This window comes from Cicer arietinum, chromosome 4 (genome assembly GCF_000331145.2).
Source record: "Cicer arietinum cultivar CDC Frontier isolate Library 1 chromosome 4, Cicar.CDCFrontier_v2.0, whole genome shotgun sequence".
In the NCBI taxonomy this organism is placed as follows: Eukaryota; Viridiplantae; Streptophyta; class Magnoliopsida; order Fabales; family Fabaceae; genus Cicer; species Cicer arietinum.
In genome coordinates this window covers 42,939,872-42,952,192 of record NC_021163.2, presented here as the reverse complement: position 1 = coordinate 42,952,192, position 12,321 = coordinate 42,939,872, and the positions used below count along the sequence as shown (strand labels likewise).

At 34.8% G+C, this 12,321-nt stretch overlaps 2 protein-coding genes across 2 annotated transcripts; both read right to left on the bottom strand.

Annotated features, from left to right (window-relative positions):
- Positions 1 to 258: 258 nt before the first annotated feature.
- LOC113788201 (uncharacterized) lies at positions 259 to 952 on the bottom strand. Its single transcript, XM_027337714.2, has 3 exons — positions 617 to 952; positions 460 to 533; positions 259 to 343 (listed from the first exon to the last, which is right to left on the bottom strand). Exons 1-3 carry the CDS (start codon positions 950 to 952, stop codon positions 259 to 261), a joined length of 495 nt encoding a protein of 164 aa, XP_027193515.2.
- An 8,330-nt stretch (positions 953 to 9,282) lies between these two features.
- Positions 9,283 to 11,143, bottom strand: LOC101491521 (transcription factor ORG2-like). The gene is made up of 3 exons (XM_004513143.4): positions 10,790 to 11,143; positions 10,131 to 10,490; positions 9,283 to 9,788 (listed from the first exon to the last, which is right to left on the bottom strand). Exons 1-3 carry the CDS (start codon positions 11,126 to 11,128, stop codon positions 9,699 to 9,701), a joined length of 789 nt encoding a protein of 262 aa, XP_004513200.2. The 5' UTR covers positions 11,129 to 11,143; the 3' UTR covers positions 9,283 to 9,698.
- Between the last annotated feature and the right edge of the window lie 1,178 nt (positions 11,144 to 12,321).

The window sequence follows — 12,321 nt, the reverse complement described above, 5'->3', positions numbered from 1 at the left end:
TAATAAGATATATGACAAATATGTTACATTTTTGAAGAGTTTTCATCTGTTTATTACAGATTGTTAAAAAAATGAGAACTAAAGACCACTTCAAATGAAAAGCTGTTTTGAGTAATTCTACAAAATTATTTTTAATAGATGATTTTTTAACAAAGATTTTTATATGATAAACAACATCAAATAACTTCTACTTTTTTTAAAAATCTTAAAAAATAATCTCAAACACACCTGTTGAATTTGATTCAGGTTGCTGTTGTTCTATCCATACACATGGATCAAATACATATGAGGGATGGTGATCTCAAAGGTTGAGCTATTTGGATTCTGTGATTGGTTTCCATTCCTGAAAATAACAACACAATATCACTATAAAATATCAAGTAAAATAACAATATCACTATAAAATATCAAGTAAAATATATGGTCACATTAAAAGGGAAAAAGAAGTCCTGAACTCACATCCCAGGAGTGTTATTTCTTGAAGGCAAATTAAATGTATCAGCTGTTGTCCCTGGATTTCCTCTGTTAACTGCCTGAAACACACACCTAAAGGGTTATAACATCCTTCTTGAATGCACAAAGGGTTAGGGTAGGCACAATGAGAAGGGTTACTAACCTGAGAATTCCATGATCTTGGAGAATGCGGTCCTTCATAACCACGAGGATACGGAACTCGGTCCATGTTTGGCGGACCGCGACCAATACGATGTGAAAATGCATGTTGATGATCAACAGCTATGGGAGGACCAGGTTGGCACTGTGCGGTGGGTTTGCGGTGGGTCAGTTTTGGGGCGGAGAGCGAAGAGAGAGGATTTTGCATGCTTTGCCTTCCCGCGCGACTTCGTTGCTTTCCCGCGTGCGAAGCGAATGGGCGTTGTGCAGTGGGTTTGCGGTGGGTCAGTTTTGGGGCAGAGAGCGAAGAGAGAGGATTTTGCATGCTTTGCCTTCTCATGCGACTTCGTTGCTTTCCCGCGTGCGAAGCGAATGGGCGCTGTGCAGTGGGTTTGCGGTGGGTCAGTTTTGGGGCGGAGAGCGAAGAGAGAGGAATGGTATCGGGAGAGAGGGGGATTAAAGAGATTAGGATATTAGGGATTGATATTAGGATTAGGATATTAGGGATTGAGAGCAAGATTGAAAGAGATTAGGCATTGAGGATGATTGAGAGGGGAGAAATCAGGAGATGATAATTGAGAGGGGAGAAAGGAGGAGGGGTCCACATCAGATTTTTGGCTGATGTTGAAAAAATTTGTACAGGTGGATGAAATGGACTAAGGTGGCATTCAGGGTGAGGTGGCGAGGGTCTGTTTTAAATATATATAATAGATTTGTACACTAAAATATATCAATAGTGATGTTGATTTATGTAAGAAAATGGAGAGAGTCTTTAAGTCCTAATTCAACTGACATATGCCGATATTGTTAGATTAGACGTCTTGTCCTAGGTTCGAACCTGAGACTTCAGAGTTGTGTGAGTTAATTAGGGTAGAATTTACCTTCTCTTTTAAAAAGACTTTAGAGTTGTGTGAATACAGATTTGCTGCATTGCCAACTAATTAAACACAATAACGATTCTATAAAAAGAATATACGTGGAAGAATATTGACCTTAAGATAAATCGCACGATGCATTTTTTATTGACTGCGTATTAACCCGATTGCAGCCCTTTTTTCCTTGCCTACTTGTGAAGGGCTTATACTTTGAAAATTTAATTTCCTGGAGCTTAAGGTTATGTGTTTAATATTTTCTTCTAATTAATACTACCGTATTGGCTGAAGGTACATCAAATGTGAAATATCAGTGGACAAAATTAGTGTTCTAACGTACCAATACCTTTATTAGATAATGTTATTATATATTAGTAGTAAAGATATTTTAGATATTTTCTATTTTCCTGTATATATACTCATTGTAACCATATTAATTTTAGTTTGGTTCATTCTATGTTATGAAACCCTAGAGTGGTTGTTTCTCTTCTTCCTCTTTTCATTCTTAACATGGTATCAAAGAGCTTTGGTTGATTTTGGGATCTACCGTAAAGAAGAGAGAGGCTATTTTGATATGAAGACAATCACCAAAAGAGAAAAGAGAAGAGTAACCCTATTCCCGATTTTGTTAAATCACTCTCAGAAAAACATCGATTGCGCATTCGTTAACCGTTGGATCGGGCGGATTTTTGGACATCAGTGTCTAAACATTTAGGTTGTTGTCTTCAACGGTCGGATCGGCGATATGATGTCTGGAGAGGGAGAAATCGTCCTCGCACAGCACCAGGTTATCCCTAATTTATTTTGTCTTAGTGATTGTGTTTGTTGTATTTTCCTGTCATTATTTGTTATGGCTGGTGCTAAGGATGATTCTCTTCAAGCTGTTAGTGTTCACCTCAATGAACAAAATTACTCTTATTGGAGTTATGTGATGAAAAAAAAATTGATTGGAAAAGATATGTGGGGTTTTGTTGATGGAACTTTTGTTAAGCCTACAGATAAAAAGGATGAAACTCAATATGCAATAGATCTGAAAACATGGAATGTTAGTAATTAAAAAATTATTACTTGGATTAATAATTATGTTGAGTTGTCTATAGGAGTACAACTAGCAAAATATGATACTGCTAAAGAGATTTGGGATCGCTTGAAACGTTTGTATGTTCAGTCTAACTTTGCAAAACGTTATCAATTGGAAAGTGATATTAGAGCCCTTAGGCAGAACAGTATGACCATTCAGGAATTCTATTCGGCAATGACTAATCTATAGGATCAATTGGCTCTTATGGAATCACCTGAGTTGAAAGTTGTTAAAGCATACATTGATCAAAGAGAAGAGCAACGTCTGGTTTGGTTTCTAATGGCTCTTCGTGATGATTTTGAGGGCCTTCGTAGGGGTATTTTGCATCGTTCCCCCCTTCCTAATGTTGAATCAGTAGTAAGTGAATTGTTGACAGAAGAAATCAGACTTAAGACTCAGTCTGGTGTGTTAGATAATGGAATTCTTTCAACTCCTCCATCAATTTTTGTTGCTCCTGTTCAAAAAAAAAAAAAACATCTCAAGGGAGAGTTGAGCTTGGTAATGATGAATGTGCATTCTGCAAAGAAAAAGGTCATTGGGAAGCACATTGTCCGAAATTGGGGAAAACACATAAGAATAATTTTAGAGGGCCATCGTCCAAGTTGTTGTTTCTGCTCCTCCTACCATTGGCTCTAGTTCTGGTTCTGTATACTCATCTGAGACTGCTTCCCAAATATCTGATATTGCAGAACATCTTCAAATACTTCTTGCCATTGAATCACATGCCATGTCTGCCATCTCTTCTAAAGGTTTGAACTCCTCTGGTATGTCAGGTATATCTCCTTCCATATGGATTCTTGATTCTGGAGCATCTCATCATATGATATACGATGATAAATCTTTTGTGTCTGTGAAACCTGCCTCGTCTGTGTCGGTTATGACTGCTGATGGCACTCCTATGCCACTAACAGGCATTGGTTCTGTCTCCACACCTAACTTGTCTCTTTCTAATGTTTATTATATTCCTAATCTTACTTTGAGTCTTGCTTCTGTTAGTCAAATATGTGATTTCGGTTATTCAGTTATGTTTTCTTCCACTTCTTGGTTTATGCAGGATCCACATTCCGGGAGACTGATTGGGATAGGCCATAGACAGGGGGGACTTTACGTTTTGGATGACCTACGACTCCCAGATACTGCAGCCTCAACAACTACTGCTGACTTATTATCTAGTTTTCGCTTAAATTCCTTATCTTCTAGTTTTTATTTATGGCATTCTCGCCTTGGACATGTTTCTGCTTCTAGATTAAAATATTTGGCTTCTACTGGAGCCTTAGGAAAGTTACAACCCTATGATATCTCAGATTGTTGTGGTTGTAAACTTGTTGAATTTCCAACTTTACCGTTTAGTAAAAGTTTTTCTGTTTCATATGCGCCTTTTGATTTAGTTCACTCTGATGTTTGGAGTCCATCACTGGTTCTCACCAAAGGTGGATCTAGATATTATGTTTCGTTTATTGATGATTACACTCGTTATTGTTGGGTTTATCTTATGAAAAATCGATCTGAATTTTTTGACATTTATCATATATTTCGTGCAATGGTCAAAACTCAACATAACTCTGTTATAAAGTATTTTAGTTGTGCTTTAGGTGGTGAATATACCTTTAATAAATTTTCTGAATTACTTGCTTATGATGCCACTCGCCACCAAACATCTTGTACTGATACTCCTCAACAAAATGGAGTTGCTGAAAGGAAACATCGTCACATTATAGAGACTGCTCGTTCCCTTTTGTTGTCCGCTTCAGTTCCTAGTGAGTTTTGGGGAGAAGCAGTTCTTACTGCTGTTCATGCTATTAATAGAATTCCATCCTCTATCATATCAGGTTTGTCTCCCTTTGAAAAATTATATGCTTCTACCCCTGATTACTATTCTTTGAAAGTTTTTGGTTCTACTTGTTTTGTTCTTCGCCCTCAAGTAGAGCGCAGTAAGTTGTCTTCTCGTTCAGCCATGTGTGTTTTTCTTGGTTATGGGGATGGTCAAAAGGGTTATCGTTGTTATGATCCTCATGCAAGAAAACTTTATGTATCTCGTAATGTTGTTTTTCTTGAGCACATTCCTTTTTACTCTGTTTCCTCTGATTCGCAGATTACTAAGAGTTCTGAACTAACCCATATTGATCCGCCTTCTATTTATAGGTTGTAGATGTACTTGAATGAAGGTACAAGAGCTGTTGGAGAAACTATGTTTTTTGACTGAACCATTATTTTTAGAATAAAAATAATCCTTCTTTGAAATAGCTTTTTGACTTTTAATGGTTTAGCATTTAAAGCATCTCAGTCCTTTCTTTGACGTTTCTTCATTGATCTTGGATGGTACATTATCTGCCTTGAGTCTTGAGTGTAACCAGAGAAGGTTGGAGAAGATTAGAAACGAATTGTAGACTGAAACAGAGAGAATGCAAAGCTGCTGTTGATGTGCAGAAAACGGAGAATGATTAACGTTCTTGGTTTTATCAGTTTGAACTTTCTTGAGCTTCAATAATCATTCTGGAGTTCCCGTTTTAAATGTTCTGTATTTCCTTTGTTCTTGTCTTGTCATATACCCAGTTTGATCAAGTTTTCTTGACATTTGAATTTTGGAATTCTTAGGTCGTCATGACTTTTGTCCATCTTTGAACCCTTTGATCTTTGTGATCAAGTATCCTTTTTTAGTCTGGATTATTCGTACTTGTTCCTTGCCGTGTACTTATTAGATATGAAAGATTTCCAGAGCAAACTTTTTATCACATGGATAGAAAAGATTTGACCAACTTGCTGTGATGGATAATTCGGTGAAGCTGAAGATCATTCTCTGTTTATGATGCAGAATGATCTTGTTGTTGTCTTTTCTTGTATTTGCTTGATTCTGCTCTTAATTAAATCCACTCAAGAACACAAGTTAAATTAACATAACATTTAGAATCATAATTAACATTCTTAATTAACCTTTGTTTATTTTCATCAAAACTTTAAAATAGAGAGTTTGTCTCAACAACACCGTTACATTATAGTGACTGCTCGTTCCCTTTCATTGTCCGCTTCAGTTCCTTGTGAGTTTTGGGGAGAAGCAGTTCTTACTACTGTTCATGCTATTAATAGAATTTCATCCTCTATCATATCAGGTTTGTCTCCCTTTGAAAAATTGTATGCTTCTACCCCTGATTACTATTCTTTGAAAGTTTTTGGTTCTACTTGTTTTGTTCTTCGCCCTCAAGTAGAGCGCAGTAAGTTGTCTTCTCGTTCAGCCATGTGTGTTTTTCTTGGTTATGGGGATGGTCAAAAGGGTTATCGTTGTTATGATCCTCATGCAAGAAAACTTTATGTATCTCGTAATGTTGTTGTTTTTTTAGCACATCCATTTTTACTCTGTTTCCTCTTATTCTCATATTACTAAGAATTCTGAACTAACCCATATTGATCCGTTTGGTCCTAATTATAGAGCTTCTAGTGATTGTAATGTTGAGAATTGCAGGACAAATACTACTACTCCACATGATGACATCCCTCTTGTCCCTCTGGTTGTCCAACCACCTCCTGTGATTGTTGATCCTCCTCGTTACCCTTCTTGTCAACGTAAGTCTACTTAGTTACCTGATTTTGTCTATTCAACTTACCCAGCTTCGTTTGCTTCTTTCTTAACCTCTATTCAGAGTTTGTCTGAGCCCTCTTCCTATAAAGAGACTGTTCTTGATCCTCTTTGGCAGCAGGCTATGGCAGAAGAACTATCTGCATTGCACAAAACCAACACTTGGGAATTAGTACCTCTTCCTCCTGGAAAACGTGCTATTGGGTCTCGTTGGGTATACAAGATCAAAACTAAGTCTGATGGGTCAGTTGAGCGCTACAAAGCACATCTTGTTGCTAAGGGTTTCTCTCAACAATATGGTATGGATTATGAAGAAAATTTTGCTCCGGTAGCCAAGATGACCACTATTCGTACTCTTATTGCAGTTGCATCTATTCGTCAATGGCATATTTCCCAAATGAATGTCAAAAATGCCTTTTTAAATGGTGAGCTTCATGAAGAAGTCTATATGGTCCCTCCACAAGGAGTTTCTCATAATCCAGGGGAAGTATGTAAGTTAAAAAAGGCTCGAGCTTGGTTTGAGAAATTCTCTACTGTGATCACTTCTCTTGGTTTTCGCTCTAGTGAACATGATTATGCATTGTTTATAAGGTCAACCACTAAATGGTCGCATTATACTTTCTCTATATGTTGATGATATGATTATTACAGGTGATGATGTTAGTGGAATCAATGAGTTGAAATTCCAGTTAGCCAAACAGTTTGAGATGAAGGATTTGGGAACTCTTCGCTATTTCTTGGGGATTGAAGTCGCCTACTCTCCTAGAGGCTACCTTCTTTCTCAATCCAAGTACATTGCCAACATTCTTGATCAGGCTTGTCTTTCTGATACTAGAGCAGCAGATACTCCTCTTGAGTTGAATGTAAAATATGCTCCCTCGGATGGTGTTCCTTTACCAGATTCCACTTTGTATCATATTTTGGTTGGCAGCTTAGTGTATCTTACGATTACCAGACCTGACATTGCTTATGTTGTTCATGTTGTTAGTCAGTTTGTTGTCTCTCCCACTACAATACATTGGGCAACAGTTCTTCGGATTGTTTGTTATCTTCGAGGAATTCAATTTCAAAGTCTTCTCTTTCCATCGTCCTCCTCATTGGAGTTACGAGCTTATTCTGATGCTGATTGGGCTGGTGATACAACTAACCGTAAATCCACCACAGGGTTTTGTATCTTTCTTGGAGACTCTCTTATTTCTTGGAAGAGTAAGAAACAAGACGTTGTCTCTCGCTCCTCTACAGAAGTTGAGTATCGTGTTATGGCATCCACTACCGCTGAAATAATTTGGTTGTGTTGGCTTTTGTCTGATATGGGTATCTCTCTTTCTGAGCCAACTCCGATCCACTGCGATAACAAGAGTGCTATTCAAATTGCTCACAACTCGGTCTTTCATGAACGCACCAAACACATTGAGATTGATTGTCATCTTACTCGTCATCATCTTTAGCATGAAACTATTACTCTACCATTTGTTTCTTCTTCTTTACAGATTGCTGATTTGTTTACAAAGATGCATTCCATTAAACGTTTCCGTTTTTTAGTTGACAAACTCTCGATGCTCCATGTTAATGCATCGTGAGTTTGAAGGGAGATATTAGATAATGTTATTATATATTAGTAGTAAGGGTATTTTAGATATTTTCTATTTTCTTGTATATATACTCATTGTAACCTTATTAACTTTAGTTTGATTCATTCTATGTTATGAAACCCTATTGTGGTTGTTTCTCTTCTTCCTCTTTTCAAAATTAGTGTTCTGACATACCAATACCTCGATATGTCAAGAAAGAAAAGAAACCATAGCTTCACTTTTAGGGATTATAGCTTAGCCAACATCATATGCTTGTAAGCTTGTGAGTCATAAGCTAGTAGCCAGTGAATATGAACTGATCAACTTGTCTTGTATGTAGCCTTTATAAGGTCCATGATTGATCAATGAAGGAGATGAGATTCATTTTAATTCACTATTGGTATCAGGGTCCTCATTGTTTCTCTAGAAAACACTGCAGTTTTTTGTTGAGAGTTGGTTGGAGTGTAAAAGAGTTAGTTGCACGTGGTCTTTCTTTTCCGTTTTTTTTCCCGTATTTCTTTCGTTTTATTCATCCACAGAAGTATACCAAGGAGATCTTGCAAAGGTTGGTATGGAACACTGCCACATAGTCTGTAATCCAATTGTTCCTGGATGCAAACTTGTCAAAGATGAACATGGAATGGTTGTTGATGCAACTACATACAAACAGATAGGGGGACGTCTAATGCACTGTTTGCAACAAGACCAGATTTGACATTTGTTGTGTGCTTGATTGCTAGATACATGGAAAGACCTACTGAGGTGCATATGTCAGCTGCCAAAAGAGTGCCCAGGTAGTTGAAGGGTACTATGAGTCTTGGTGTTTTATATGAGAAAGGAAAACGTGGATCAGGTGTCATTCCATTGTCATCAAAGAAACAACCAATTTTGACTCTCTCCACTATAAAGGCAGAGTTTACAGCTGCAGCATCATGTGGACGTTAGGGGTATTTGGTTTAGGAGAATACTGGCTCAACTTGGACAGGTTCAACAAGAACGCACTACTATTTTCAATGACAATAGCTCTTCAATCAAGCTATCAAAAAATCCTGTGATACATGGTAGAAGCAAACACATTGATGTGAGATACCATTTCCTTCGTGACCTCACCAAAGATGGAGTAATTCAACTGACACAATACACAAGACCAACTGTCTAATATTATGACTAAGCCTTTCAAAACTTGAGTCTTTTGGCAAGTTAAGAGACAAGTTAGGCATGTGCAGTCTGTCAACTAAGTAAACTAATTGTTTGTTTTGTGTAATATTCAATTTAGGGGAGGATTTGTTAGGTGTTAGCTTAGCCAGCTTCATAAGCATGTGTAGATGTATGCTTGTAAACCTTATAAGCTTGTGAGTCATAATTAAGCTTGTGGTCAGTGTGTATGAGCTGATCAGCTAGCTTGTCTTGTATGTAGCCTATAAGGCCCGTGATTGATCAATGAATGAGATGAGATTCATTTTACTTCACATTCACTTCACAAGGCACATTCACTTCAAACTATACTAATTTAACCTGCTATTTTATCTCTTCCATTAATAGAGGTCATTGTTCAAAAAAAGATAGGCCACTACATAAATGATAATGATATATCAATATATAGCAAAATAATAATATTAGTGCGTACATCATATGGACGTGTTAGTGAATTGTATAACAACCAATCCACTATCCATTTTGTTTACTACAACATCCTATCACATATACTTCTGCTTTCTCTTTGTAATAAAATGAAAGAGAGATCATATATGTTGCTTCGCTTGGTTACAGAGGTCGAGTCTAACATTTAGGTTTCCACATATACTAGTCATCATAATATATTAAAAGTTTCTAAAAAATATGCACTACCCTCCTTCTACCAGTTTTAATGTAATGACCAATAAAATTCATGCTTCTAACATATATGCACAAACTAATAGGCATCTAATTCCATATAAGAGCAGTACAGTTCATTTGATTATTGATCATAATTGAAGCCAATGTAACTAATTTCAATTGACTTGAAAATTCCCCTTCGTCTCAATTATTGCTAAGAGCTTCTCACTGAAAATCTCGGATTCTAATCTCTGTTCTTTATCCACCTGCAAAAGTCCCCCAAAAGGCATTTTTAATTAATTAGATCCCTAATAAAGTAATATCATAATCATATACTAGTATAATTTAATGCATGTGTAAAGAAAATTTAATTTTTCGCTACATATTCATTAAACTCCTTTTATAAATAAAATATCATCTTACTTTTATAAGGAAAAAAAAAAAGACTGTACGCCGTCAGAGTAAATAACTTTTACACGAGTAGCTAATAAGAAATGTTAATTTTGTAATCTTACGAATTGATTGCAACAGAAATTATAAAATGATTACACAATCAATAACGTATGTTATTTTAAAAAATCTAAGAAATATTGTGAAAATTAACACACCTGGAAATGAAAGTTATAAAAGACCTTCCCTCCAAAGGTTTGAGAGGAAGAAATATTTAGCAGCAAAAGGCCATCATTTTCTAAACACATCAAGATCTCAGATAATGGAATTTTGTGGATGGAGTAAGATGAAATCTGAATAGCAGCCTCACTATCATTGAGTCTACTTGTCGAAACTACAAAACCAGAGTTTTTACTATGTTTCTTCCTTTCAGATTCTTTACTCTTCACCTCATCTACTTGTGGAGATAGTTTCAATAAAATCGCCTCCTTTCTCGTAAGTAGTCCTTCTACCTGCTTCTGTAACTCAGGTATGTACTTTAGGACTCGTGAAATTGTTGCTGGATTGCTCAACTTCTTCTGCAATGTACACATAAAAAGGAAATTAGTACTATAAGATTATTTTCATCTTTCAAATGTCTTAAAAGCACTCGTAAATAAACCAAATAAAAAAATAGTCTTTAAAATAATGTATTTAAGGCTTTGAAAATTTTAAAAGTGCCACTATATACTGTTACTGAGTTGTTAATGTACATAACCCAAATCCAAAATTTTGTAGGAGTTTTAGTACTCCTTAAAATTAACACAAAGGAATGAAGGTGATTTTGAAGAAGAAAAAGTTAACACACAAAGACAGAGAGAGGGGGTTAATTAAGTACCATCTGTTCTGCCACAGGAAGAAGTGAACGAAGTGAAGAATACAAAGTATTGATTTTCTTGCGGCGATCTCGTTCACTAGCATTGTGGATAAGTTTCTTGACCATGCTAAGGTCGCTGCTTGTGGCTTGTGAGGGAGTTGAATTTTCTTCCTCAACTAGATGATGAAAATTAAATAATTGATCGGTTGCTTTGTAAAAGTAATCCTGCTGGTTATGACTTATAGGCTCCTCAAAGGGCCATCCAATTGTTGAGAATAGAGGAGGTGATAACGCTAACATAATGTGGATATATGATGGAGTAGTTGAAAACAGTTGATTAAGAAGTTTTCTATTGCACATTATATATACAAAAATGCTGTGTACATCATTGTTATATAAGCATCACATATATTTTAATGTTTGAAAAATTAATGTGTAAATATGACAATAGGCCTTACAAATAATCTGTGTCCCACGTCATTTGACTATTTTAAATAAATTTTGAAAGAAAAAATACTATAATATATTATCATATTATATACTATCTAAAAAAAGTCTATTTATTAAAACTTTAAAATTTTATTTTATTTTATTAATCGTAAGAGTATTAAAGTGTTGGTTCGATGTCATTTAAAATTGATGTGATATAAAGTTGTACATTTACTTTTCTTTTTTATTCTTATTATTTACTACTCTTTCATCCTTCATTAAATTTTATTTTCTTTCTATTTACTACTCTTTCAATATTTTTATCGCATTAAATTATTTTATTATTAATAACTAAATAAAGAGTAACTCAATAAAAAAAAAGTTTTTATTTCTTAAAAAAAAGTTTTGTTTGGCTCAACAAGAAAAATTATGAAGAAAATAAAAAGATTATAATAATATGTCAAGTTAAAATTTTATAAATTTCTTTTGTTCACAAAATATAAATGATTTTAAAAAAGTCATACATAACTTTTTTCATTTTCATTTTTTTAAAATAGAGGAGTAAAAATATAAAAACAATGAAGAAAAATAATAAATATATATTCATATTTTAGAGTAAATATAAATTCATATTTTTTTTCAAGTATTTTTGAAACAAAAATTAGTTATATATTGCTAAAAAATATAAAAAGACTCATCACAATAAAAATTATTTATTGCTAAAAAAATATGAATTTTTCGACTAAGGATTATATTAAGTAAAAGTAAATTTTAATATGAGAGGGTGAAATGATTAAATTTTAACCATACAACTATACATAGATAATTATAATAAAAATTGTCACAAGATTTTTTATTTTAATTATAAACCTTCATGATTTAATCAATGACTATGATTTATTCTTCTCATACTTTCACTATAATAGTCCTCTTATATGATAAGTTTCCTTATCAACTAATACAAAAAAATAATTTAAGGTTGCTTATTCTTCCCCACGTTTGCTCACCTGACCACAAAGTCATTACCAAAAGTTAGAAATCAATAGAAAGTCAAAAAAAAAAAAAAAAAATAGCAAACATGGGAAGTTGGATGAACAATTAAAACATAATTTTTAAGTTAATTA

Bases quoted from the DNA above. Each gene is read 5' to 3' on its own strand.
- LOC101491521 (XM_004513143.4), bottom strand. From the start codon at position 11,128: ATGTGCAATAGAAAACTTCTTAATCAACTGTTTTCAACTACTCCATCA. The intron at 10,491-10,789 runs GTACTTAATTAA...TGTACATTGCAG, and splicing joins TTCCTGTGGCAGAACAGATG to AAGAAGTTGAGCAATCCAGC. The intron at 9,789-10,130 runs GTGTGTTAATTT...GGACTTTTGCAG, and splicing joins TTTATAACTTTCATTTCCAG to GTGGATAAAGAACAGAGATT.
- LOC113788201 (XM_027337714.2), bottom strand. From the start codon at position 952: ATGAGAAGGCAAAGCATGCAAAATCCTCTCTCTTCGCTCTCTGCCCCA. The intron at 534-616 runs GTTAGTAACCCT...TGTGTGTTTCAG, and splicing joins CAAGATCATGGAATTCTCAG to GCAGTTAACAGAGGAAATCC. The intron at 344-459 runs GTGAGTTCAGGA...TGTTATTTTCAG, and splicing joins AGAAATAACACTCCTGGGAT to GAATGGAAACCAATCACAGA.